At 43.7% G+C, this 27,992-nt stretch overlaps 3 protein-coding genes across 6 annotated transcripts in view; 1 reads left to right on the plus strand and 2 right to left on the minus strand.

The window, feature by feature from the left end:
• Positions 1-363, minus strand: part of LOC120989463 — a 57,761-nt gene extending 57,398 nt beyond the window's left edge. For both annotated transcript variants that reach the window (XM_040417580.1, XM_040417579.1), the window contains exon 1: positions 281-363. The gene's annotated coding sequence lies outside the window, so the exon portion shown is untranslated. The remainder of the gene's footprint in view (positions 1-280) is intronic.
• POLR2E (RNA polymerase II, I and III subunit E) lies at positions 362-27,056 on the plus strand. The gene is given in 8 exon segments (XM_040417581.1): positions 362-569; positions 21,460-21,637; positions 21,719-21,798; positions 21,800-21,835; positions 22,670-22,754; positions 24,067-24,124; positions 24,921-24,999; positions 26,925-27,056. Coding segments are annotated over 8 exon segments (639 nt in total). The 5' UTR covers positions 362-512; the 3' UTR covers positions 26,991-27,056.
• ARHGAP45 (Rho GTPase activating protein 45) overlaps positions 27,024-27,992 on the minus strand; it is an 82,174-nt gene continuing 81,205 nt past the window's right edge. For 2 of the 3 annotated variants that reach the window (XM_040417576.1, XM_040417578.1), the window contains one exon: positions 27,024-27,836. In XM_040417576.1, coding sequence (XP_040273510.1) covers positions 27,484-27,836 — 353 coding nt within the window. In that variant the 3' untranslated portion in view covers positions 27,024-27,483. The remainder of the gene's footprint in view (positions 27,837-27,992) is intronic. The other variant, XM_040417577.1, reaches the window with a different exon arrangement.

Below are 27,992 nucleotides of genomic sequence, written 5' to 3' on the forward strand. Positions count from 1 at the left end.
AGGAGGCACAAGTGCCTTCAAAACAGGGGCATTTTCAGTAGTAAATGCTACAAAAAAAAAATAGACAGTCTAAAATAGCATTTTTACGCCTAAAAACAGAGGCAGACACTATAGTAAACGTGCCCCATTGTTTATGGACAGTGTCAGTAAACTCCAGTCACGGAGCAGCCGCAGGTGAGCCGCATGCGTTTATACAACACGGACGTGCCTACCAGGAAGATGGCAGACGAGCACCATTACTGGCGACATGTTCTAGAAAGTCAGTGGCAGCCATACTCACCCCAGTCACAAGTGTAATGTGACGAGAGGAGCTGGGGACCCCTTCCTATTGGAAGTCGGCTCGTCTGTAGTAGAAGCGCATCCTACACAGGCAATGGCTGGGGCAGCTATCCTCCCCGTATGGGGCCTTTGCGGCAGACAGGCAGTTAGGCGGACACCTAAGAACAGGAAAGGCCTCGTGCTGTGAGAGGAGACTAGGCTATTGGCGCTGGCGCTCGTGTCCGGTTGCAGCCATGGATGATGATGAGGAGACTTACCGGCTGTGGAAGATTCGGAAGACCATTATGCAGGTGAAGGAGCAGGTGGTGACACTCAGCTCGTCCCCTGCCATGGCCGGCCAGTGTGTGTGGGGAGATGCACTCACACACGTGTCTATGGACGTCTATGTCCCACTATGGCTGATAGGAAACAATAGACTGCGCTGTGGATGTGACATTTTCCTGTACGATGACATACATGATGGCGCGTATGATTGACAACCAGCCGCAGAGATGGGATCCATATGGGCTGTCCAGTGTTCAGTCATGTCTGATGAGCACAGTCACTGTGGAAAGCCCTAACCGTAATCCATAGGGCTCCATTACCCCAGCAGAGACCAAAAAGAGTCCTTGTTGTCCCCATCAGGCTGATATACACTGGTCTGGTACAGGGATCAGCAGCCTCCGGTACCGCCGCTGTTCTGGAACTACAACTACATGCTCCAATGCTCTCCTTTGCCCTGCGCTAAATCGCGCAGGGCAAAGGCATTGTCAGGAGTTTCAGTGACGTACCGGGCTCTCCATGGGGCTGCCAGGAAGCCCGGTGATGTCACCGGCACTGATGGGCGGGCATTAGCGCTGCCCTAGCCAGTAAAACGGCTAGGGCGGCGCTAACGCACGCCCATCAGAGCCGGTGACAACACCGAACACATTGCCGGGCGGAAGCTTCTGCCCGGCAATGTGTTATTGTAAACAAAAGAGCCCCTGCCCTGTGCAATCTAGCGCAGGGCAAGGGAGCGCATCGGAGCATAAAATGCTAACATCAGGTGGGCTGCCTGGGTGAAAATATGGGTATGTCCAGGTTTAGCTCTGAACCCGGACAACTTAAGCATCTGATCACTAGGGGTCAGATCTGTGTCCCTTTTATGAATATGAATAAAAAAAATTAGACATTTATATTCCAGACTTCTTCTCACGCTTTAGGGCCCCTAGAATGCCAGGGCAGTATAAATACCCCACATGTGACCCCATTTCGGAAAGAAGACACCCCAAGGTATTCCGTGAGGGGCATATTGAGTCCATGAAAGATTGAAATTTTTGTCCCAAGTTAGCGGAAAGGGAGACTTTGTGAGAAAAAAAAAAATATCAATTTCCGCTAACTTGTGGCAAAAATTTTCTTTTCTATGAACTCGCCATGCCCCTCATTGAATACCTTGGGGTGTCTTCTTTCCAAAATGGGGTCACATGTGGGGTATTTATACTGCCCTGGCATTCTAGGGGCCCTAAAGCGTGAGAAGAAGTCTGGGATCCAAATGTCTAAAAATGCCCTCATAAAATGAATGTGGGCCCCTTTGCGCATCTAGGCTGCAAAAAAGTGTCACACATGTGGTATCGCCGTACTCAGAAGAAGTTGGGCAATGTGTTTTGGGGTGTCATTTTACATTTACCCATGCTGGGTGAGATAAATATCTTGGTCAAATTACAACTTTGTATAAAAAATGTGAAAAGTTGTCTTTTGCCGAGATATTTCTCTCACCCAGCATGAGTATATGTAAAAAGACACCCCAAAACACATTGCCCAACTTCTCCTGAATACGGCGATACCACATGTGTGACACTTTTTTGCAGCCTAGGTGGGCAAAGGGGCCCACATTCCAAAGAGCACCTTTAGGATTTCACAGGTCATTTACCTACTTACCACACATTAGGGCCCCTGGAAAATGCCAGGGCAGTATAACTACCCCACAAGTGACCCCATTTTGGAAAGAAGACACCCCAAGGTATTCCGTGAGGGGCATGGCGAGTTCCTAGAATTTTATATTTTTTGTCACAAGTTATCGGAAAATGATTTATTTATTTTTTTCTTACAAAGTCTCATATTCCACTAACTTGTGACAAAAAATAAAAACTTCCATGAACTCACTATGCCCATCACGAAATACCTTGGGGTGTCTTCTTTCCAAAATGGGGTCACTTGTGGGGTAGTTATACTGCCCTGGCATTCTAGGGGCCCAAATGTGTGGTAAGAAGTTTGAAATCAAAATGTGTAAAAAATGACCGGTGAAATCCGAAAGGTGCTCTTTGGAATATGGGCCCCTTTGCCCACCTAGGCTGCAAAAAAGTGTCACACATGTGGTATCTCCGTATTTAGGAGAAGTTGGGGAATGTGTTTTGGGGTGTCATTTTACATATACCCATGCTGGGTGAGAGAAATATCTTGCCAACTTTTCCCATTTTTTTATACAAAGTTGTCATTTGACCAAGATATTTATCTCACCCAGCATGGGTATATGTAAAATGACACCCCAAAACACATTGCCCAACTTCTCCTGAGTACGGCGATACCACATGTGTGGCACTTTTTTGCAGCCTAGGTGGGCAAAGGGGCCCACATTCCAAAGAGCACCTTTCGGATTTCACCGGTCATTTTTTACACATTTTGATTTCAAACTACTTACCACACATTTGGGCCCCTAGAATGCCAGGGCAGTATAACTACCCCACAAGTGACCCCATTTTGGAAAGAAGAAAAAAATAAAAAGTTCTATGAACTCACTATGCCCATCAGCGAATACCTTAGGGTGTCTACTTTCCGAAATGGGGTCATTTGTGGGGTGTTTGTACTGTCTGGGCATTGTAGAACCTCAGGAAACATGACAGGTGCTCACAAAGTCAGAGCTGCTTCAAAAAGCGGAAATTCACATTTTTGTACCATAGTTTATAACGCTATAACTTTTACCCAAACCATTTTTTTTTTACCCAAACATTTTTTTTTTTATCAGAGACATGTAGAACAATAAATTTAGAGAAAAATTTATATATGGATGTCGTTTTTTTTGCCAAATTTTATAACTGAAAGTGAAAAATGTCATTTTTTTGCAAAAAAATCGTTAAATTTCGATTAATAACAAAAAAGTAAAAATGGCAGCAGCAATGAAATACCACCAAATGAAAGCTCTATTAGTGAGAAGAAAAGGAGGTAAAATTCATTTGGGTGGTAAGTTGCATGACTGAGCAATAAACGGTGAAAGTAGGGTAGGTCAGAAGTGTAAAAAGTGGCCTGGTCTTTAAGGGTGTTTAAGCTATAGGGTCTGAGGTGGTTAACAGTGACCTCCACTGTAAAGTGTTTTTAACAATAAAAAAAATTAAAGTTTCAATTAAAAAAAGCCCCTTTCCCATAAAAAGAGACTTATAAAATTGTAAAAAATAAAAATAAAAAACAGACATATTGGGTATCACCGCGTGCATATTAACCTGCTCTATAAAAAATATCACATGATCCACCCCGTCTGGTCAACACCGTAAAAAAAAAAAATAATAAAAACTGTGCTAAAAAAAGGCATTTTTTCAGGACGTCCCTCCATAACAGCATACTCCATAGGAAGATGTCCTATTGGTCTCTGTAGGGACAGGAAGCGAGAGAGATTAAAAGGCCCCTCCCCACCCCCGCTCTCCAGTGTCCTTCTTGTCCCTACGGGGATAGGAGCAGAGAGGAGTCCCTGCTAAGGGATGAAGAAAGAAGATATGTTAGGAAAAGGCTGAGGCTGGGTCGGGGGGGTTTATGCCTCTCCTCTCAGCCTCCGGTAGCTTAAGCTAGCACCCCTCTGGGAAGGGGTCCCCTAGCTATTCCCCTATACCTGGGGTCTGGGACCATTCCTGGACACCGTCTTCAACTCCGACTGGGCATGTAAGCCTCAAATAAATCGCAGTGGTATTGTGGACGCCGATGCCGCTTCTACTGTGTGGGAGCTCTGGGCTCGGCTGCTCCTCTAGGCGCACAGTGGTGGAGGATTGCCGAGCCGGACCACGTGATCGGAAGTGTGCGTTTGCGTGCCCCGGAAGAAGATGGCGGCGCACATCGCATTCTGGAGGCCTCGATAATGCAAGGCCTTGCATGGGGGTTGACTCTTCCTTGGAATGAGTCCCCCAGGAAGAGGAGGCGGAGGGGACGCACCAAAATAGGGTAAGTCCATTTAAGTGATGATGGCTGTGTTCAGTTGTGCATCATGGAGGTCCCGATGTCTGGAAAGCAGTAGGCTTACGTCCAGGGTCATGTAAGTTACACTCCCTGCCCTGTTTTTGTCCGGTGTTATAGAGAGTTCTATATGAACCTAGCTCTCTCTCTTCCGCTTCAGGCCTCATGCACACGACCGGTCCGCAAATTGCAGATCCGCAAAACACGGAAGCCTCCCGTGGGCCTTCCGTAATTTGTGGAACGGAACAGGAACATTGTAGAAATGCCAAAACGGACAAGAATAGGACATGTTATATTATTATTTTTTTGCGGGGCTACGGAACGGAGCAACGGATGTGGACAGCACACGGAGTGCTGTTTGCATCTTTTGCGGCCCCATTGAAGTGAATGGTCCTCATCCGAGCTGCAAAAACTGCGGCTTGGATGCGGACCAGAACAAGGGTCGTGTGCATGAGGCCTTAGGCTGAGAAAGAGACAGGACACAAGTCTCATTGGGATTCAAAAAAGAAAGCTAAAAAATGTGCGACATGTCCAAAAAAATCTATTGGAGTCGTATATAAAAACCTCCATGTCCAGACTGCTTATCTAAAATTCTTAGAGGAACAACCTTCCTTTATGTCAGAATTAGGAGCTATAATAAGGGAAAAAGTCCAGGCGGCAGGATTAAACAAAGTCCTTACTCCAGTCCCCTCTCCACCACCCTTCAAACGACTCGGGGTTCAGATGGACTCTGATTCTGAGGATGATGGCTTATACTATTCAGAAGAGATGGAAGAAGAACATCCCCCTTCCTCTCTCTCGGATGATACTTCTTTTCTGGAGAAGACTTAGATTCCCTCCTAACAGCAATACGACAGACGATGGCAATCGAGGAGTACCAGCAGGCCCGAACCATTCAAGATGAAATGTTTGGGGGCCTGAGAGCAAAAAAAAAAAGCATCTTTTTCCAGTAAACTCAAATGTAAAGGAATTAATAAAAGACAAATGGGAGGAAGCAGAAAATAAGCTATATGTTCCACGGGAATTCAAAAGCAGACTATTTGACCCGGAAGAGACAAAATTATGGGAAGAAATCCCTAAAGTCAATATTCAAGTGGTAAAGAAAACCACAATTCCGTTTGAAGATTCATCCCAGTTGAAGGATCCGATGGATCGAAAAATAGACAGTTTATCAAAAAAAAAAGCATGGGAATCTTCTGCTGTGTCCATTAACACAAATATTGTGGCCACATCCGTGGCCAGGGCGATGTTTCTGTGGCTCGAACAACTGGAAAATCATCTCAAGCTAAAAACATCCAGGGAATTTTTGGAGTCACTACCATTATTAAAGATGGCTACTTCTTTCATGGCAGATGCCTCAGCAGAATCCATCCGGTTTTCTGCAAGGAATGGGTCACTAACAAATATGGCAAGACGGGCATTCTGGCTTAAATCATGGTCAGGGGATATTGCTTCCAAGAATAGATTATGTGCAATCCCCTTCACTGGCTCCTACCTATTTGGACCAGTCCTGGATTCTATTCTGGAGAGCGCGGCACATAAGAAAAAAGGCTTTCCAGAGGAAAAATCAAAGAAATCGCAGTCCTTTCGTAAGCCCTCTAGACAATTCCAAAACACAACGGCTAGACTAGGGAAGGGTAAGGGCCCTTTCACACTTGCGTTCTTTTCTTCCGGCATAGAGTTCCGTCGTCGGGGCTCTATGCCGGAAGAATCCTGATCAGTTTTATCCTAATGCATTCTGAATGGAGAGAAATCCGTTCAGGATGTCTTCAGTTCCGGACCGGAACGTTTTTTTGGCCGGAGCAAAAAGCGCAGCATGCTGCGGTATTTTCTCCGGCCAAAAATCCTGAACACTTGCCGCAAGGCCGGATCTGGAATTAATGCCCATTAAAAGGCATTAATCCGGATCCGGCCTTAACCCCTTAAGGACACAGCCTTTTTACACCTTAGGACCAGGCCATTTTTTGAAAATCTGACCAGAGTCCCTTTAAGTGCTGATAACTTTAAAACGTTTGACTTATCCAGGCCGTTCTGAGATTGTTTTTTCGTCACATATTGTACTTCATGACACTGGTAAAATGGAGTCCAAAAAAAAATTTTTTTTGCACCAAAAAATACCTAATTTAACAAAAATTTGAAAAATTTTTGCAAATTTCAAAGTATCAGTTTTTCTACTTCTGTAATACATAGTAATACCCCCAAAAATTGTGATGACTTTACATTCCCCATATGTCTACTTCATGTTTGAATTGTTTTGGGAATGATATTTTATTTTTTGGGGATGTTATAAGGCTTAGAAGTTTAGAAGCAAATCTTGAAATTTTTCCGAAATTTACAAAAACTCAATTTCTAGGGACCAGTTCAGGTCTCAAGTCACTTTGCGAGGCTTACATTATAGAAACCACCCAAAAATGACCCCATCTAAGAAACTACACACCCTCAAGGTATTCAAAACTGATTTTGCATACGTTGTTAACCCTTTAGGTGTTGCACAAGAGTTATTGGCAAATAGGAAGGAAATTTGAGAATTTCATTTTTTGGTCTAATTTTCATTTTAAACCCATTTTTTCCACTAACAAAGCAAGGTTAAACAGCCAAACAAGACTGTATCTTTATTGCCCTGACTCTGCCATTTACAGAAACACCCAATATGTGGCCGTAAACTACTGTACGGCCACACAGCGGGGCGTAGAGTGAAAGGTGCGCCGTTTGGTTTTTGGAAGGCTGATTTTTATGACTGGTTTATTTACACCATGTCCCATTTGAAGCCCCCTGATGCACCCCTAGAGGAGAAACTCCCTAAAAGGTGACCCCATCTAAGAAACTACAACCCCTCAAGGTATTCAAAACTGATTTTACATACGTCGTTAACCCTTTAGGTGTTGCACAAGAGTTATTGGCAAATGGCGATGAAATTTGAGAATTTCATTTTTTTGCCTAATTTTCCATTTTAACACCATTTTTTTCCACTAACAAAGCAAGGGTTAACAGCCAAACAAGACTGTATCTTTATTGCCCTGACTCTGCTGTTTACAGAAACACCCCATATGTGGCCGTAAACTACTGTACGGGCACACAGCGGGGCGTAGAGTGAAAGGTGCGCCGTTTGGTTTTTGGAGGGCTGATTTTGCTGGACTGTTTTTTTGGCACCATGTCCCATTTGAAGCCCCCCTGATGCACCCCTAGATTATAAACTCCATAAAAGTGACCCCATCTAAGAAACTACACCCCTCAAGGTATTCAAAACTGATTTTACAAACTTTGTTAACCCTTTAGGTGTTGCACAAGATTTAATGGAAAATAGAGATACAATTTCAAAATTTCACTTTTTTGGCAGAATTTCCATTTTAATATTTTTTTTCCAGTTACAAAGCAAGGGTTAACAGCCAAACAAAACTCATTATTTATGACCCTAATTCTGTAGTTTACAGAAACACCCCATATGTGGTCGTAACAGCTGTACGGGCACACGGCAGGGCGCAGAAGGAAAGGAACACCATATGGTTTTTGGAAGGCATATTTTGCTGGACTGGTTTTTTTGACACCATGTCCCATTTGAAGCCCCCCTGATGCACCCCTAGAGTAGAAACTCCAAAAAAGTGACCCCATTTTAGAAACTACGGGATAGGGTGGCAGTTTTGTTGGTACTAGTTTAGGGTACATATGATTTTTGGTTGCTCTATATTACACTTTTTGTGCGGCAAGGTAACAAGAAATAGCTTTTTTGGCACCGTTTTTTTTTTTTGTTATTTACAACATTCATCTGACAGGTTAGATCATGTGGTAATTTTATAGAGCAGGTTGTCACGGACGCGGAGATACCTAATATGTATACAATTTTTTTTATTTATGTAAGTTTTACACAATGATTTCATTTTTAAAACCAAAAAAATGTTTTAGTGTCTCCATAGTCTAAGAGCCATAGTTTTTCAGTTTTTGGGCGATTATCTTAAGTAGGGTCTCATTTTTTGCGGGATGAGATGACGGTTTGATTGGCAATCTATTTTGGGGTGCATATGACTTTTTGATTGCTTGCTATTACACTTTTTGTGACGTAGAATGACAAAAAAATGGCTTTTTTTACACCGTTTTTATTTTTATTTTTTTACGGTGGTCATCTGAGGGGTTAGATCATGTGATATTTTTATAGAGCCGGGCGATACGGACGCGGCGATACCGAATATGTATACTTTTTTTTTATTTATGTAGTTTTACACAATGATTTCATTTTTGAAACAAAAAAAAATCATGTTTTAGTGTTTCCATAGTCTAAGAGCCATAGTTTTTTCAGTTTTTGGCTATTATCTTGGGTAGGGTATGATTTTTGCGGGATGAGATGACGGTTTGATTGTTACAATTTTGGCGTACATGCGACTTTTTTGATCACTTTTATTACCTTTTTTGGAAGTAAGGTGGGCAAAATTTCAATTTCATCATAGTTTTTTATTTTTTATTTTTATGGTGTTCACCGTTCGGGTAAAGTAACATGACCGTTTTATAGATCAGGTCGTTACGGACGCGGCGATACCAAACATGTGTAGGGAATTTTATTTTTTTTCATTTTTTATCAGTGATAAATGTGTTTTTTGATTTTTACTTTTTTTTCACTTTTATTCACTTTTTTTTACCCAGACCCACTTGGTTCTTGAAGATCCAGTGGGTCTGATGTCTGTATAATACAGTACAGTACAATATATATAGTTCTGTACTGTATTTTACTTACACTGAACAGATCTATGCCTTTCAGCACAGATCTGTTCAGCACCATGGACAGCAGGACGCCTGAGAGACGTCCTGTTGCCATGGAACCTTCCCCGTCTGCTCAGTACTGCTCAGAACTTCGCAGACGGGGAAGGGTAAGGAGGGGATCTCTCGGGGGGCTCTCTCCCTCCCCATCGGGGGCTGCAAAAGGCACAGCAGCCCCCCGATGGGAGAGGGAGGGAGCTCCCTGCGCTGTTAACCTTTTACATACAGCGGTCCGTACGGACCGCTGTATGGAAAGGGTTAAACGGCTGACATCGCATCGCAGATGTCAGCCGTTTATACCAGGGTGCCAGCAATGTGCTGGCACCCTGGTATCCCCCACTAGACACCAACGATTATACAAGGGGAGGCGGGCGGGGGATCGCGATCCCGCCTGCCGCACCGCCCGCCTCCCGCACCGCCCGCAACCCTCCCCCTGCACCTCCCGCCACCATAAAAATCATTCGGGGGTGCAGGGGGGGGTGAATAAAACTTTTTTTTTAGGCATATGAAGTTTCTGGTCCCCGCAGTCCCTGACCGCGGGGATCAGAAACTTCAGAAATCGCAGCAAACCGCAGGTCTGAATTGACCTGCGGTTTGCCGCGATCGCCGACATGGGGGGGTCACGGGACCCCCCCGCGCATTTAGCCTAGGTGCCTGCTCAATGATTTGAGCAGGCACCGGGTTCCGATCACTGCCAGCCGCACGGCAGTGATCGAAAATACACAGGGCGTACATGTACGCCCTGTGTCCTTAAGTACCAGGGCACAAGGGCGTACCTGTACGCCCTATGTCCTTAAGAGGTTAAGCTAAACGTCGTTTCGGCGCATTGCCGGATCCGACGTTTAGCTTTTTCAGAGTGCTTACTATGGCTTCAAGGACGCTAAAGTCCTGTTTGCCATGGTAAAGTGTAGTGGGGAGCAGTATACTCCTAGCGTCCGTGCGGCTCCCCGGGCGCTCCCGAGTGACGTTAAGGCACTCCACGCACATGGATGACGTGATCCATGCGCATGGGGCGCTCTGACGTCATTCTGGAGCGCCCCGGGAGCCGCACGGACTGTAAGTATACTGCTCCCCCGCTCCCCACTACTACTATGGCAGCCAGGACTTTAATAGCGTCCTGGGTGCCATAGTAACACTGAACGCATTTTGAAGACGGATCCGTCTTCAAATGCTTTCAGTTCACTTGCGTTTTTCCGGATCTGGCGTGTAATTCCGGCAAATGGAGTACACGCCGGATCCGTACAACGCAAGTGTGAAAGAGGCCTTAAGACGGGTAGATGAAGCTACCCTAAGGGAGGAAGAGGATTTCTCTTCAATACAAATACAGGAAAACAATGACGCCAGGCCGGTGGGGGGAAGACTGCGCTTCTTCTGGCAGAGATGGGGGCAAATAACACAAAACCAATGGATTCTAGACTCCATCTGCCAGGGATTTAGAATAGAGTTCCGTTGTCCTCCTCCCCAGATTTTTCAGATCACAGAGTTTCAGACAGATTCTCTGCAGAGTCAACTTCTGGCAGACGTACAAAAAACTGCTAAGTCTGGGAGTGATAATTCAGGTGCCTCACTCAAAAGAAATCAAAGGACACTTCTCAAAGTTATTCTTCATAAAGAAACTAGACGGGTCAATCAGGACAATTATCAACCTAATATTCCTGAACAAATGGGTGGTATATCACAAATTCAAAATGGAATCAATAAGATCGACAACGCCACTAATCACTCCAGGTGCACCATAGACTTAAACAGGGGTGTGGAAATCGTATCGCCAGACGCCCGGGAAATGCAGTTTCGGGCGCTGGGCAGGTAGTTTGTTCAGTAGCTTAGCCCTGCTGTGGACAAGTAGCAGGACTGAGATGGCTTTGTTTACCGGAGCAGTGGATCAGCGACTAGCTGGGGGCGTGGAGCGGCGGTGACCGAGCAGTGGGCGTAGAGCAGTGACGCAGCCGCGGTGACAGAGCGGGGGGAGTGGTGTAGTGACAGCATGGTGAAGAAGAACTGACAGAGCTGGAGGGGTGGAGCAATGAAAGGTTCTGTCACGTCTCCGGCTCGGGGGGGGGGGGGGGGGGGGGGGGGGGGGGGGGGGGGTGGGGGGGGAGGAGTAGTGACAGAGCCGTTACAGAGCCAGGGGCATTGATAGAACTCTCAACTCTGCCAGCATCCCTCAGAGGACCCCCTTTCTGCAGGTGTTGTCAAACTGGGAAGGTGAGGGGGGTCCTTTCCATGCCACATCGCAGCTAATTTGCCTAAACCACCTAGAGGTACGGGTAGTAATGTGCTAAGAGCAAGAGTGTGCACTAAGATAATTGCTGTGATCACATTAAGGCCTCGTTCACACCGGGCAGTGCGTTCCGGCCTGATTCTGTCCAGAATGCACTGCACCGCATTGCGGCCGGCTAACTATATTGTGGGGCAGGACGGGGCGTAGTGGTCTGTTGAAGTGATTGGCACCATAACCATGCCCAACGGCTGCAATGCGATCGGCTGCACAGGATCGCAAGGCACATTATGCCTGCAGTCCAGTCCAAACAAAATGCTGCAAGCAGCATTTTGACCGGACCTTGCCTGTCCCGTGCCTGCTGCCTTTACCCTCCATCATGTCTCATGGTATGCTTTAACTCTCTATCTGTTACCCACAGATGAGCTCCTTCATATCCTTTACAATAAGGCTTGGTGTGTGTTGTCTCACTTATGTGAGGGATATATATATACAGTTGTGTTCAAAATTATTCAACCCCCACTGAAATTGAGTGTTTTGGCCAGTTTGACATTGATTTTGATCATTTCAGTCATCTTGTTTACAATTAAATCAAAGAGGCACTTGTAAGTCAGACAAATATAACATAACATTTATAATGGAATAACCACAAATGTCTTTTCTGTGCTCACATCATTATCAGTTTTATTCAACCCCCAAGTGACATTCAATCTTAGTACTTAGTACAACATCCTTTTCCAGTTATAACAGCTTTTAAACGTGAAGCATAGCTTGACACAAGTGTCTTGCAGCGATCTACAGGTATCTTCGCCCATTCTTCATGGGCAAAAGCCTCCAGTTCAGTCACATTCTTAGGCTTGCGCGCTGCAACTGCTTTCTTTAAGTCCCACCAGAGGTTCTCAATCGGATTTAAGTCTGGTGATTGCGATGGCCACTTCAAAATGTTCCAGCCTTTAATCTGCAACCATGCTCTAGTGGACTTGGAGGTATGCTTGGGATCATTGTCCCTGTTGAAAGGTCCAACGTCTCCCAAGCCTCAGGTTTGTGACGGACTGCATCACATTTTCATCCAATATCTCCTGGTACTGAAGAGAATTCATGGGTACCTTGCACACGCTGAAGCTTCCCTGTACCTGTAGAAGCAAAACAGCCCCAAAGCATCATTGACCCCCTGCCATGCTTCACAGTAGGCAAGGTGTTCTTTTCTTCATAGGCCTTGTTCTTCCTCCTCCAAACATAGCGTTGATCCATGGGCCCAAACAGTTCTAATTTTGTTTCATCAGTCCACAGAACACTATCCCAAAACTTTTGTGGTTTGTCACATGACTTTTGGCATACTGCAGTCGACTCTTCTTATTCTTTGGAGACAGCAAGGGGGTGCGCCTGGGAGTTCTGGCATGGAGGCCTTCATTACGCAGTGTGCGCCTTATTGTCTGAGCTGAAACCTTCAGTACCCACATCTGACCAATCTTTTTTCAGTTCCTCAGCAGTCACACGGGGGACTTTTCTCCACTTTGCGCATCAGGTAGCGCACAGCAGTCGAAGTCAGCATCTTCTTTCTGCCACGACCAGGTAGCGTTTCAACAGTGCCCTTTGCCTTGAATTTGCGAATGATGCTTCCTATGGTGTCTCTTGGTATGTTTAACATCTTTGCAATCTTCTTATAGCCATTGCCCTTCCTGTGAAGAGAAATCACCTCTTCTCTTGTCTTTCTGGACCATTCTCTTGACTTCACCATGTTTGTAAACACACCAGTAAATGTCTAGAAGGAGCTGAGTATCACAGTCCTTTTAAATCTGCCTAATTGGTGCTTATTATGCTTGATTGCTGCTCCTTGACATCCACAGGTGATTTCAATACCTGATCGAAAACACTTGAATGAACCTCTGTTCTTAAGAGTGGTAGTCTTTAAGGGGTTGAATAATTGTGTTAATGAAGAAATCACAAAAAAAACATTTAATACTGTATTACAAAAACAATTGATGTCATTTTAGTTGCATTTGGTTCTTTAAAAAGTCCTTGTAAGATTTCATTCGGAACACAATTACAAATGTACACGAAATTCCCTAAAACCCTTTACTGCATTGGGGGTTGAATAACTTTGAACACAACTGTGTGTGTATATATATTGCTAGAGGATGTTTGATTATTTGTCTTCATTACATTTTGGGGTGAGCTGAGACTCATCTGTGGTTATGCATCAGGGTGATGATCACATGAATTACATTTGGAATAGTCATATTTTATGGGCTATTGTGTTGTGAATCACCCCGGTGCATACTACTGTTATACTTGACATGTTTTCCATTTTCTGGCGGGTAACAGCGACACCGGCCAGTGGATTGCTGCATTCGGGCTTTCTGCTGACTTTTCATACCCTTTTCTTGCTATCTCTAATATTTTAGTAATCATGATATGTTTATTATAATTAAATAAAAAGTATATATTTTTTGAATACACTGGGCATTCTTTTGTTTGTTCAACAACATTATGGGCCAGATTTATCATTAGATCAAGTCAGAATAATGGAGTGAAAGTCGCAAAAAAATGTGCAAACGCTAAAACTGTGCACAAATTTAGCGACTTTTTTCTGCTCTGCACTATGCTCGCCAGTTTTTCTGAAAGTGGGTGTGTTTTCTTATGTAAATGAATCTCTAGACAGATTTACTATTGGGACTATTTAAAAAGTCGCAAAAAAGTTGCAAAAAAATGGGCAATTTCACTCCTGTGAGAACCATGCTTATCTTATGAGACTTTTTAATAGAACATGCGACTTTTTCGTAAAGATGTGCGACTTTTTTTCGTAAAGATGTGCGACTTTTGCAAAGCTGCTTACTGACGGATAAACTACTACCGTCAAACCACATTTATTACAGTCTTAAAGGGCCGATCATAAATCTGACTTGGCTAAAACTGACTTTAGCCATATGTAAAAGTGGAGTGAGCTGTCAGAGTAATGATAAATCTGGCCCTATAGGTTTATATTGTTATTCATTCCTTGCCCTAACTTACGGTTTACATTGAGGCTTTGTTGTTTGGTTCCAATAATTGTGCTAGGGTTGTTGCGGGTATCGAAATTTCGATACCCAATTGATATTTTTATCCCGGTATCGATACGATACCGGGATTTCAAATTTTTCGATACTGGGCTGCTCTGCTGCGCAGTCTAGTATCGCAGAACATGAGCGCGCACTCGTGTTCCCTCAGCAGCACAGGGGAGAAGGAAGCAGTTTCTCCCTCCCCCTGTGCCGCTGCCACCAATGAGAGAGGGGCGGGCGCACTGCGCCACCAATGATAGAAGGACCTTTTTTATGGGTTCGGACTTAGTTAAAGGGTTTCTATCACTTCATATCACATATTTAGGTGTCAGACACTAGCGATCCGCTAGTGTCTGCTCTAACAAACCATCCTAATATGATAGGTTTCGGGGCAGCCGTTTGCTAAAATAACAACTTATATCTATATGCTAATGAGCCTCTAGGTGCTATGGGGGCGTCATTAGCACCTAGAGGCTCCGTCTACCTTCCTAAACTGCCGCCGCCCAGGCGCGTCCCTCCAGCCCACCCATCTCCTGCTGAATGCGATCCTCTCCGTGCGCGTCTCTGTTCTGCGCATGCGCAGTGAATGTCTGACCGCTTCCCTGCTCAGACATCTCCACTGCGCCTGCACTATGTCGTCATCGGCGCAGGCGCAGTGGAGATGTCTGAGCAGGGAAGCGGTCAGACATTCACTGCGCATGCGCAGAACAGAGACCGCACGGAGAGGATCGCATTCAGCAGGAGATGGACGGGCTGGAGGGACGCGCTGGACGGGGACAGTTTAGGAAGGTAGACGGAGCCTCTAGGTGCTAATGACGCCCCCATAGCACCTAGAGGCTCATTAGCATATAGATATAAGTTGTTATTTTAGCAAAACGGCTGCTCCCAAAACCTATCATTTAGGATGTTTTGTTAGAGCAGACACTAGCGGAACGCTAGTGTCTGACACCTAAAATATGTGATATGAAGTGATAGAAACCCTTTAAGTTAGCAGGACATGTAGAGCGGCACCAGGATCTCCCTGCACCTACTAGTATTCCTGGGCGCCGCTCCGTTTGCCCGCTGTGCCCCAGTTAGTCTCCTGCTCCGTATGCTATTACTACTCATCGGAGGGATGGGGGGAGGAGACATCAGCTGTCCAATCGCAGCTCAGTGAGAAGTACGCCCTATAGAGAAGCTGATGTCTCCTCCCCATCGCTCCGATAGTAGTAATTAGCATACGGAGCAGGAGACTGTAACTGGGGCACAGGCGGGGCAAACGGAGCGGCGCCCAGGAATAATAGTAGGTGCAGGGAGATCCCTGGGCGCTGTTCTACATGTCCTGCTAACTTAACTAAGTCCGAACCCACGAAAGGTAGTCTAACTTTTTAATACAGGAGGCAGGTGCCGGCAGCAGAATCGCATAGCCGGACACCCTGCCTCTGACAGGGAGCTGTGATCAGCGGCAGTTAACCCCTCAGTGCCGCACCTGAGGGGTTAACTGCCGCTGACTTGCTGCCAGTACCCGCCTCCTGTTTTAAGGGTTAATTTATCATTGGTGGCGCAGTGTCTGGCAGAGATTTTCAGGTTCTAGACCCTAAAGGGGGAAATAGTTATATAAATAAAGTGAAAAAAAAAAATAAAAATATTAAGTATAAATTACATATAAAATTTATAAACATAAATAAACACATCGCCACGTCCGAAAAGTCAAACTATTAAAATAGAAAAAATCTATGCGGTGAACGCCGGAACAGAAAAAGATAAATAAAAACTGCGCGATTCGCCATTTTTAAAAAAATGCGGAATGCACGTGGCTTTTTGGGTTTATTTTTTTTGCGTGGTATCGAGTATCGCAATACTTTTTATGGTATCGAAATCGAATATAAAAATTTGGTATCGCAACAACTCTAAATTGTGCCTTGAGATCCCGTGCATCCGATCGCCTGCGGCTGTGGCTACGGTGCCATTCACTTCAATGGATCGTTACGCCCTACAACATAGTGAGCCTGCTGTGATGTAGTGCATTCTGGACAAATCATCTGGTGTTGAACGAGGACTAAACTTAGTCATTTCACACCACAAAGACTGGAACGCAAGCCAGCCACCTCCCTGCATAAGGAAGCGTGGCGGTGCATTGAAATATAGGTTTTGATTTTAAAATAATTTTTTGTATTAGGTCAAGTAGAGCGAGCAGCCCCCCGCTTTAGTCCTTCGACAACTAGTTAAAAAAAAAAAATTCCACATCCCTGCTTAAAGGATGCTTACTACCAGATCCCCATACATCAGCAGCACCAACAATATCTAAGATTTGCAATCAAATACAAGGAAAGAATTTTCTATTACCCAGTTTCAATGCCTGCCATTCGGGATATCCTCAGCCCTGCGCATATTCACAAAAGTGATCACAGAAATTATGGCCAATTTAACGGCAAAAACAGATATTGATAGTACCTTACCTAGACTATTTTTTTTTACTCACTAGCACAATCAAAACAGTGTCTGGAGGATCACATTCAACATACTCTATCTCTACTAAAACAGTTGGGATGGATTATAAATTACAAGAAATCGGACCTGCATCTGGACACCAGGAAAAATTTCCTGGAACTCTTCTAGATTTAGTTAAACAGCATTCCTATATCCCGTATATAAAACAAGAAAGGATAAGAAAAAGAATAGTATCCTTCAAAGGAAAGAAATCATACCTTAAGAGAGTGTATGCAGTTCCTGGGCCTAATGACCTCTTGCATCTCAATATACCTTGGGCACAGTACCACTCAAGAACATTACAAGATGCAGTGCTCCAGAGACCACTGCTCCCTCAACTCCAGGACAATCCTCTCAGAGAAGGTAAAATACTCCCTATCCTTGTTGGTGGGTGAACCCAGAAAATCTAAAGAAAGGAGTTCCCTGGAACGCGTCTCCAGCAATAGTGATTACCCAGGACGCGAGTCAGAGAGGCTGGGGCGCCAATGTGAGAGATTGCTTCTTTCAGGACAGTCGGAGGGTCATTCAAATTTCATAGAGTTGAAGCGTACTGGAGACACTAACGGCTAGCAGAGGCATCTACTTCAAGGACAACATATTAAAATACTTTCAGACAATATGACCACAGTCTATCTAAAGCGTCAGGGAGGAACAAGAAACCTTCTCCTTCAGAATCTGACAAACCAAATATTTACATGGGCAGAAAGGAGAATCCTTTCCATCTCAGCTATTCACCTAAAGGGAGCATTCAACTCCACAGCAGATTTACTGAGCCGACACAAATTCAACCCAGGAGAATGGATGCTCAACAGGGAAGTATTCCAATCGATTTGTCACAAGTGAGCTGTCCACAAATAGACCTTTTTGTGTTATATTCCCTGTTGTAGTATCTGGGCCTGAGACAGAGACTTCCATTCGTCCATCTGGGGAGGAATGAGTTGTCTCTGGTCCTATACGTATTCCAGGGCCTTATAGGAAATCAGGGCCTAGGTATCCTGCTTATAAATATTTCCTACCTTCAAGGTCTATTCATATTGATAGGTAGTCAGGGCCCGGATTAGGGTTGTCTAGGTGACCTGTTTTCTTCCCAGTTTCCACGCCCAGTTACTGTTCCCCTTCTCTCCTGTGTTCAGTGTGAGTTTCCCCCCCACACTGATCGTGACATTAATGCAGTAGACACTCGCATATCTAGATTTTAGTAAGGCTTTTGACACTGTCCCACATAGAAGACTTATCAATAAACTGCAGTCATTGAGCATGGACTCCCATATTGTTGAGTGGGATTAGGCAGTGGTCTGAGTGACAGACAACAGAGGGGTTGTAGTCAATGAGAACATTCAAAACAAGGTATGTTACCAGTGGGGTTCCACAGGGATCTGTACTGGGACCGATTTGTTTAATATCTTCATAAGTGATATTGCAAAAGGCCTCGCTGGTAAGGTTTGTCTTTTTGCTGATGACACAAAAGATATGTAACAGGGTTGATGTTCCTGGAGGGAAACGCCAAATGGAAAAGGATTTAGGAAAACTAGAAGAATGGTCAGAACTCTGGAAACTGAAAATTTAATGTGGATAAGTGCAAGATAATGCCACCTGGGGCGAAAACCCAAGGGCAGAATATAGAATATTTGACACAGTCCTGACCTCAGTATCTGAGGAAAGGGATTTAGGAGTAATTATTTCAGAAGACTTAAAGGTGGGAAGACAATGTAATAGAGCAGCACGAAAATGCCAGCAGAATGCTTGGATGTATAGGGAGAGGTATAAGCAGTAGAAAGAGTGAAGTGCTTATGCCGCTGTACAGAACACTGGTGAGACCTCACTTGGAGTATTGTGCGCAGTACTGGAGGCCATATCTCCAGAAGGATATAGATACTCTAGAGAGAGTTCAGAGAAGAGCTACTAAACTAGTACATGGATTGCAGAATAAAACTCTACCAGGAAAGGTTAAAGGACCTTAATATGTATAGCTTGGAAGAAAGAAGAGACAGAGGGGATATGATAGAAACTTTTAAATACATAAAGGGAATCAACTCGGTAAAGGAAGAGAGCATATTTAAAAGAAGAAAAACTACCACAAGAGGACACAGTTTTAAATTAGAGGGGCAAAGGTTTAAAAGTAATATAAGGAAGTATTACTTTACTGAGAGAGTAGTGGATGCATGGAATAGCCTTCCTGCAGAAGTGGTAGCTGCAAATACAGTGAAGGGGTTTAAGCATGCATGGGATAGGCATAAGGCCATCCTTCATATAAGATAGGGCCGGGGGCTATCCATAGTATTCAGTATATTGGGCAGACTAGATGGGCCAAATGGTTCTTATCTGCCGACACATTCTATGTTTCTTCATTTTGTACCTCCTCGAAAAATGTACAGGAGGAATGATTCCATTGTCTGGATGTTAGAAGAACAATTCTGGCTTACCTTCAAAGGGCAAAATCCGGGAGTAGGTCGACTAATCTTTTCGTCCAGTTCGGTGGAAGAAACAAAGGCAACAAGGCTTCAAAACAGACCTTAGCAAGATGGATAAAAGAGACTATCAAAGTATCCTACAGACTTCAGAATATACTCTGCCCTTTAACTATTAAAGCCCACTGAACCAGAGCCATGGCAGCAACGTGGGCAGAGAAAGCCGAGGCCTTGGTTGATCAGATTTGCAAGGCCGCAACATGGTCTAGTTTCCTGACTTTTGCTAAACACCATAGGCTAGATGCTCTAGCCAACCACGACCTGGCATTTGGACGGAAAGTCCTTCAGCCGGTGGTTCCCCCCCCCCCCCCCCCCCCCCCCCCCCCCCCCCCCCCCCCCCCCTAGTTTATGTCTAAGTTGGTAGTTCTCCAGTGGGTGCTGTCGTGGAGGGACGTCCTGGAAACTAAGGTTTAGTCTTACCGGTAAATGGTTTTCCAGGAATACGACATGACAGCACCCGGTATTACCCCCCGTCCTTTTGCTTTGTTCTTTGGTTGATCTGACTTTATGTACCAATGTGTTGTTAAACATGGTGATTTCTAATAAATTAGTTGGATCCTATCGGTGTAGTAAGTTGGAAAACACTGGAGAGTGGGGTGGGGAGGGGCATTTTAATCTCTCTCGCTTCCTGTCCCTATAAAGAACAATAGGACATACCTCCAGTGGGTGCTGTCATGTCGGGACTCCTGGAAAACCATTTACCCGGTAAAACTAAATCTTAGTTTTGTCACCTTACATCACAAAAAGTGTAATACCAAGCGATCAAAAAGTTATACGCACCCCAAAATTGTACCAGTCATCTCATCCTGCAAAAAATGAGACCTACTAAGACAATCGCCCAAAAAATAAAAAAAACTATGGCTCTCAAAATATGGAGACACTAAAACATGATTTTTTGTTTTGTTTCATAAATGCTGTTATTGATGTTTAAAACTTAAATAAACAGTAGACATATAGGTATCGCCGTATCCTTAACAACGTGCTCTATAAAAATTCGACCTGTCCTAACCCCTCAGGTGAACACCGTAAAAAAAATTAAATCTGTGTCCAAAAAGCCTTTTTTTTTTTTTTTTCTCACCTGCCTTCACAAAAGTGTCATACCAAGCGATCAAAAAGTCATATGCACCCCAAGATAGTGCCAATAAAACCAGTCCTCTCATCCTGCAAAAATAGCTCCTACCTAAGACAATCGGCTAAAAATAACTGACTCAGACTATGGAGATACTAAAATGTTTTTGTTTTTTTGTTTAAATAAGGATATTATAGTGTAAAACCTAAATAAAATTTTAAAAAGTAGACCTATTTCGGTATTTGCCGCGTCCGTAAGAATCTGCTCTATAAAAATCTCATACCAAACAAAATGTGCCCCTACATAAGACAGTCTCATAAAAAATATATGGCTTTCAGAATATGGAGACACTAAAAAATATTTTTTTTCAAAAATGCTTTATTATGTAAAACTGACTACAAACAACCAAAAAAAGATTGATATAGTTTTAGGGGGAATTATTCAGTATAACCTGTATTCATTTAATTCTCTGTTACTTCTGGATTTAGAGTTCAGTAGGAGGTCTATCTGTGATTGATAGCATTCCCTATATGTATTCCCATGCAGACATAGCTGTCAATCACTGATAGACCTCCTACTTAACTCCTAAACCCAGAAGTAGCAGGGATTTCCATGAATAAAATACAGGGGTTTACCGAATTGTGTTTCCATAAACAATATCAATCTGCTCAGCTTCTCCTGCTCTTTAACATGCTGCGTGCCGATCGCACTGCATTTCGTGGTCACAGGTTCCCTTTATAGTTGAGACATGAAGGTATACATAAATGAATGATACAAAGCTGGAGTCAGTCACACACTTTTTGATTTACAAACCCATGATACTTCAATTGGGTGCAGAACCAGATATTATGAAGGGGTTTTTGTAGCTGGTGGTGGAACAGGTTTAAAGTTATATAGAGCATTGAGTCAGCCATTTACACACTGCCTCATGGTTTTTTGTTGTGTTAGGTTTTGGACAGTTTTCAGTTTAACCTATGTTTCTTTCATTTGTTCCTTCAGCTATGCCATGACAGAGGATACCTTGTGACCCAAGATGAATTGGACCAGACATTGGATGAATTCAAGGCACAGTTTGGTGACAAGCCAAGCGAGGGCCGACCTCGGCGAAATGATCTCTACAGTGTGGTGGCTCACAATGATGATCCCACAGATCAGATGTTTGTGTTTTCCCTGGTAGGTGCTAGTGTCTTGGCGTTGTGTGTGATTAGGATGATAAATTGAGGTTATTTTTGTGACTCGCTTTCCTGCCAATTTTCAGAGGAACCAAAGGTTGGAATAAAGACCATCAAAATGTACTGTCAGAGGAGGCAGGAAGAAAACATCACCAGGGCCATCATTGGTGGTGCAGCAAGGAATGACAACATCTGCCAAGCAGGTATTTACGGCTATTTCTTGGTTTAGGAGGTTTGACGTTAAAGGGCTTCTGTCACCCCACTAAACAGATATATTATTTTTTTTATGTGTACTTATAATCCCTATCATGCGATATTGCTATACCTTATGTTATTAATAATTTTCGTTCAGTAGATTTGCCAAAAACGTACTTTTATAATATGCTAATTACCTTTCTACCAGCAAGTAGGGCATCTACTTGCTGGTAGCAGCCGCAGGAAAAACCGCCCCCTCCTCTTGTTGATTGACAGGGCCAGCCGCGATCTCCTCCTCCGGCCAGCCCTGTCAGAATTTAAAAAATCGCGCGCCTGTGTTGATTCGGCGCAGGCGCTCTGAGATAAGGAGGCTCGGCTCCTCAGCACTCCCTCAGTACGCCGGTGACGTCATCGGCGCAGGCGCTCTGAGGGAAGTGCTGAGGAGCCGAGCCTCCTTATCTCAGAGCGCCTGCGCCGAATCAACACAGTGCGCGCGATTTTTGAAATGCTGACAGGGCTGGCCGGAGGAGGAGATCGCGGCTGGCCCTGTCAATCAACAAGAGGAGGGGGCGGTTTTCTGCGGCTGCTACCAGCAAGTAGACGCCCTACTTGCTGGTAGAAAGGTAATTAGCATATCATAAAAGTACGTTTTTTGCAAAATCTACTGAACGAAAATTATTAATAACATAAGGTATAGCAATATCGCATGATAGGGATTATAAGTACACAAAAAAAATAGTTTAGTGGGGTGACAGAAGCCCTTTAAGAATTATAAAAACAGTCCACACTTGTGTCCATCGGTGTTCCACTTATGTTGACTTTTTAATCTTCTGTTCATTTAGTCACTGGTAGATATGGCTCCCAAATATATTCTCGAGCAGTTTCTGCAGCAGGAGCTTCTGATAAACATCACAGAACATGAGGTAAGTCAGACAGCTGTCGAGAAGATTGATATCAGAGATATGTATGACCTCATAGTAATGGATCACCCATAATGAGGTACTGTTGTTACTCAGCCCCAGTTTCATACTATATATACAGTGGTCCCTCAAGTTACAATATTAATTGGTTCCAGGACGACCATTGTATGTTGAAACCATTCTAAGTTGAGTATCTGATTCTAAAGCCCCAAAATGTCATCCAAGATGAGAGAAAATGAAGATTTTAAAGAAAAATAGGCAGATAATAAAGGGTTGTCAGTTATTTTTTTGTTCTTGTATGTTTCTAAATAGTCAAATGAAAGGACCTTTACAATTGACTTACTTTATCTCTAGTGCTGGTTTCTCAGATATCACTGAGGGTCACATGACCTGTGATGTCAGCTTCTCTCCCTGCTTGATGATGTTTCGTGCACAAAGCCTAAGAGATCAGATATGTGTCTGTACACGGAGGTCACTGGGGCTGGCCACGCCCCTGCTCTGCTGTCTGGCTGCTGCTCTCTGCCCTGTGTCTCCCCTCCAATTGGATACTTCAGGAAAGATTAACCCCTTCAGCTGTGCAGACTCAGGGCTGAAGGCTTTACCTGAGTAGCTGCAGGCAGTGAGGAGACAAATGCTGGGCACAGGAGCTCAGACCTAGAGGAGTTCTACACAAGAACAGGTAGGGAGAAGATCCTGTGTGTATCGGCAGTGTCATTGTACATCTGGGACTTGTAGTCCTACACATACAACATGCTGCTGAGTATCCCAGTAGGCAGACATGTCACTCAGGGCAGCACTTGTATTCACTCCCTTAGCAGTGCAGGGGGAGGGGCAGAGAGTGGTATTGCAGAGGGCCAGAAGACAACCAGGGAAATGAGGAAATATAATTGTTTTTACCTAAAACTTGCTTAGCTCTGTTCTACAGTATATTGCTGTCCATCAGATTTACAGTGCTAAATATTTATTTATTTTCATAACTCGGACAACCCCTTTAGACAGATAAAACAAGTCCTTACATATAACAGTCAGGGATAGCTGCTAACTAGTAACTAATACAGCATTTTTACCTGAAAGTGTCCTTGATTGGTTGGATCGGAGTCTGAGGCATTTTATGTCGAGTCTAGCTTCAACTTACCGATATATCAGAAAAGACCATTGTATGTAATATCATATCCTGAGACCATTGTATCTTGAGGGATCACGGTAAAGTGACATTTACAGTCCCCTTATTACCCACTGCTTTCAGGGTCATTGAGCACAACAGTTTTCTGCCGTGTTTCATTTCACCACCATTTATAATGTACCTTTCTTCTTTTCAGTGGTTCCTGAACATGTGGTCATGACAAAGGATGAAGTCACAGAGCTGCTAGCAAGATAGTATCCTTTCTCGATGGGAGGCATTCAGTGGACATTTAGTTAAAACAATATTATTAGAAGGTTTTGCCGCTAGTGATTTAAAGGGTTGTCCCACAGTTTTTTTTTTTTTTAAGAAAGACAACGGAGAACCTATTGGTATACTAGAAAAACTTTTTTTACTTGCCATCCCAAGCTCCCTCTTTTGCGTTGGGCTCTTTTGTCATGACTACAGCGGTGACGTGCATGGTTCCAATACTTGACCTGTGCAGCCAGTCAGTGGTCTTGTTCTGTATGCTGCTTAGGCCACTGATTGGTGTTAGTGGTCACCTACAGTATACTGGCTTGTTATGGCTGCTGCAGCTGGGATGATGGTGGTGCGCAGCACAGGAGCGAAGGGGGTTTGGGGCGGTGAGTATAATTTTATAGAGTCCCCTGCAGTTTAAAAAAAACTAACTAGGACATTTCATTTAAGAACCAATATGTTCAACAAAATTTAGAGGCCATTTATCAAACTATTTATTTGTGCCTTAATTTGCATCATTTTGAAGCTTTTTACAGCTTTAAAAAAAAAGTGGCTAGATAAGGGGCAGGACTTAGTGGAAAGGGATGGAGCCTTTTGTGGCCTCTGGTTTTACTATAACTTGCTCCAGAAACTGGCGTAACTTTTAGCTCAAGTGTAGGCATTCTGCCTTTTAAAAAAATAGGCGCATCTTGCACACGGGATCAGAAGTGCTGTATTGGAACGCCAATGTCTTGATAAAATCTTCCCCTTAGGGTTTGTTTTTTGTTTCAGAACAAGCCTTAACCATTTATTCAGTAAACTCAGAGAATCACAGCTTCCTCGTATACAAGCTGGAGATCCGGTTTGCAAGATATTTGGGCTAAAAAGGGGTCAGGTGAGAAAAAATTGCAGTTTTTAGTATCTTTCCATAATGTACACTCAGAAATTTCTTGTGGATTAGAATATACTACTGTATGGTGTCTTCACTTGGTTGGAAGCCCTTTCACTATGCAAAACGCATTTGTGATAATTCAGCATCAAAGTCCACGTGTATCGAAAATTCAGCCAGATTTAACCCTTGGATTTGCAGTTGGTGTTTTCTGCAGTAGATGGGGCATGCTACCTGGGTTCCATTGCAATTTTTTTTTATTCTGTATGTAAAAAGGGATTTGCCAAATTATTTGAAAAAATATTATAAATTTTTTTTAAATGCCACATGGAAGATAAATGCATCATGCACAGTGTATATATACCTCCTTTTACCTGTCACCAGTAGGATAATATTAGCAAGGAAAAAAAATAAAGATTGACACATGATGGGTTTAGGCTACTTCACATTAGTGTTTTTTGGGATCAGTCATGAATCTGCAAAAATCGCTTCCGTTAAATAATACAGCGCATGCATCCATCCTGAACGGTTCCGGTTGTATATGTCTTCTATAACCAGGACGGATCAGTCAAGAACACCATTAAAAGTCAAGGGGGGACGGATCCGTTTTCTATTGTGTCAGAGAAAACTGAACCGTCCCCATTGACTTACATTGTGTGTTTAGGACAGATCCGTCTTGCTCCGCACCACATCGTGGACAGGAAAACGCTGCTTGCAGCGTTACGTTGTCTGCGAAGGGAGTGCAACGGAATGGAATGCATTATGGTACATTCCGTTTCATTCAGTTCAGCGTTGTCCCCGTTGACAATGAATGGGGACAAAACTGAAGCGTTTTCTTCTGCTATTGAGATCCTATGACGGATCTCAATAGCGGAATTGAAAACGCAGATGTGAAAGTAGCCTTAGATGCACACCTCGGCAGACAGTATCAAAGAAGAGTATGGAACACAGCTCAGAAGGTAGTATCGCACATGATAGAATTACATATATTTATCTCTTGATGTGCTTGCTGATTCATGCTGTTTAGTGCAGTATGGAAAAGGTGGGGGAAGTTCCTATGACTTTGGTGATGTGATCCAGCAGTCTAATAAGAAATGGACCATCAGGATTAATGGATGGGTGTACTAATATGGCCAGAGGAGGTGTAGGGGGCACGGCTACTGTAGACTGAACAGTGTGGCAGACACATCATGCTGCAAAGCTTGATTGGTATGGTTAGGAAAAAAGAGCAGGAAACTGAGGAAAGGGAAGTGCTGGATATAAACACTCCTGCAAAGATGCCGTGATAGCCAGAGAACGTGAAGCACATACAGGAAAAACAGGTATTGGGGCATAAATATGCAGTGTTTGGTGTGTTAGGAGCAGGTAACAAAAGGGATGTGAACCGGAGAACCCTTATCCTTAAAGGGGTATTCCCATCTCAGACAACAGGGGCATATTGTTAGGATATGCCCCTGTTGTCTGATAGGTGGCGAGTCCCACCTCTGGGACCTACACCATATCTCTAAAACGAAGCCTGACACGAGGCTGGCAAAGTGGTGGCCAGCGTTGTCGGGTCTGGCCACCACCAAGCTTTCCTATTGGCCTGCCGAAAATAGCTGAGCAGCACGATCGGCTATTTTCATTATCCCCATAGGAATATAGTTTACCAGAAGTGGGACCCGCACCTATCAGACAATGGGGGTATATCCTAGCGATATGTCCCCATTATCTGAGATGACACAACCCTTTTAAACTTTATTTATGTAGCAACTAACCATAGGATTTTCTATGTAAGTTGTTCCAGGAACAGGTATGCTGTTTAAAGCAAAATTTTATATACTCGCTTTTTTTCCTCTAAATATCTAGCATCACCCCTTTAAACTGAAGGAAAATTAGCATATACTTGTTTGCTTCTTAGTTAATAAGAGAAAACTCTTACTATCTTGCAGGTGGTAAAGATCATTCGTCCTAGTGAGACTGCTGGCCGCTACATCACGTATCGCCTGGTGCAGTGACGTGTCCTCAAGACGATTCAACATTTATTTTTATTATTATTAAAAGCTACATGTGTTAAGATTCGGAGTATATTTTGTTATGGGTTCCTTTGTACATGCATTTCTTTGTGGCACGGGTGCAGTATATTTAGCTTTTATAAAGTGATTTTGTTTCGCCCTGTACTTAAGCTAAATAAATGCATTTTGACAAAATGGTTTTAGTTTATTTCTTTTAAGGACAAAAGTGCCGACTTCTCAGCAATTACACACGTTAACAGATTTATAATCTTCACACACAAATGCACAATCCCTTCAGTCTCTGCCAGCTGCTGTTAGAAAGCAGTAGTCCCTTGTACCATTGCTATTCAGGATGCATAGCCTGATGCCTATTTCCAGTACACACAAAGCTGAAAGCTCCTGCTTTTATTAAGAATCACTTTGATCTCTACCACTTTATGAATATTTGCTTTGCAAGGCACTTTGAATGGAAAATTCCAAAGGAGGTTGTAGTCACTTATACAAACCGTGGGCAACGGTCAGTAGAAGTGCTCAATGCAATTCTTCCTTGTAGCACACGGACCACAGGAAGAGGACGATAGCATTGCAGAGGGGTCCTCAGAAATTGAGCGGTTGATAGTACATTGTTAGACTGATTTGTGTTATTTTCAGCTAGATTTCCTTGACTTGGAGCGTTATCTTCCTCAGACTCAGATTGTGCATCTACTCCAATGTAAGGGATGTCATCGGTGCTGGTCTCAATAGGCTGTTTCGAAAATGGAACACGCGGGTCTATGGTTTCCCATGTGCTAGGGAGGTCTTCTCCACCATCTGACTCCGATTCGGAATCAACAGATGATCCAACTGATGCTGAAAATAATGAAAAAGCGGTTAATAACTGCAAAAGAACCCAGTATATGACCTCTCTTGGATATGCAGATAGCATCTCAAGTAAAGTAGATACAGATCATTAGCAATAGTAGATCTGTGAAGCCTGAGCTCTACTTCCAGACAGTGTAGAAAGTA

Source organism: Bufo bufo, chromosome 2, assembly GCF_905171765.1.
Source record: "Bufo bufo chromosome 2, aBufBuf1.1, whole genome shotgun sequence".
Classification (NCBI taxonomy): Eukaryota; Metazoa; Chordata; class Amphibia; order Anura; family Bufonidae; genus Bufo; species Bufo bufo.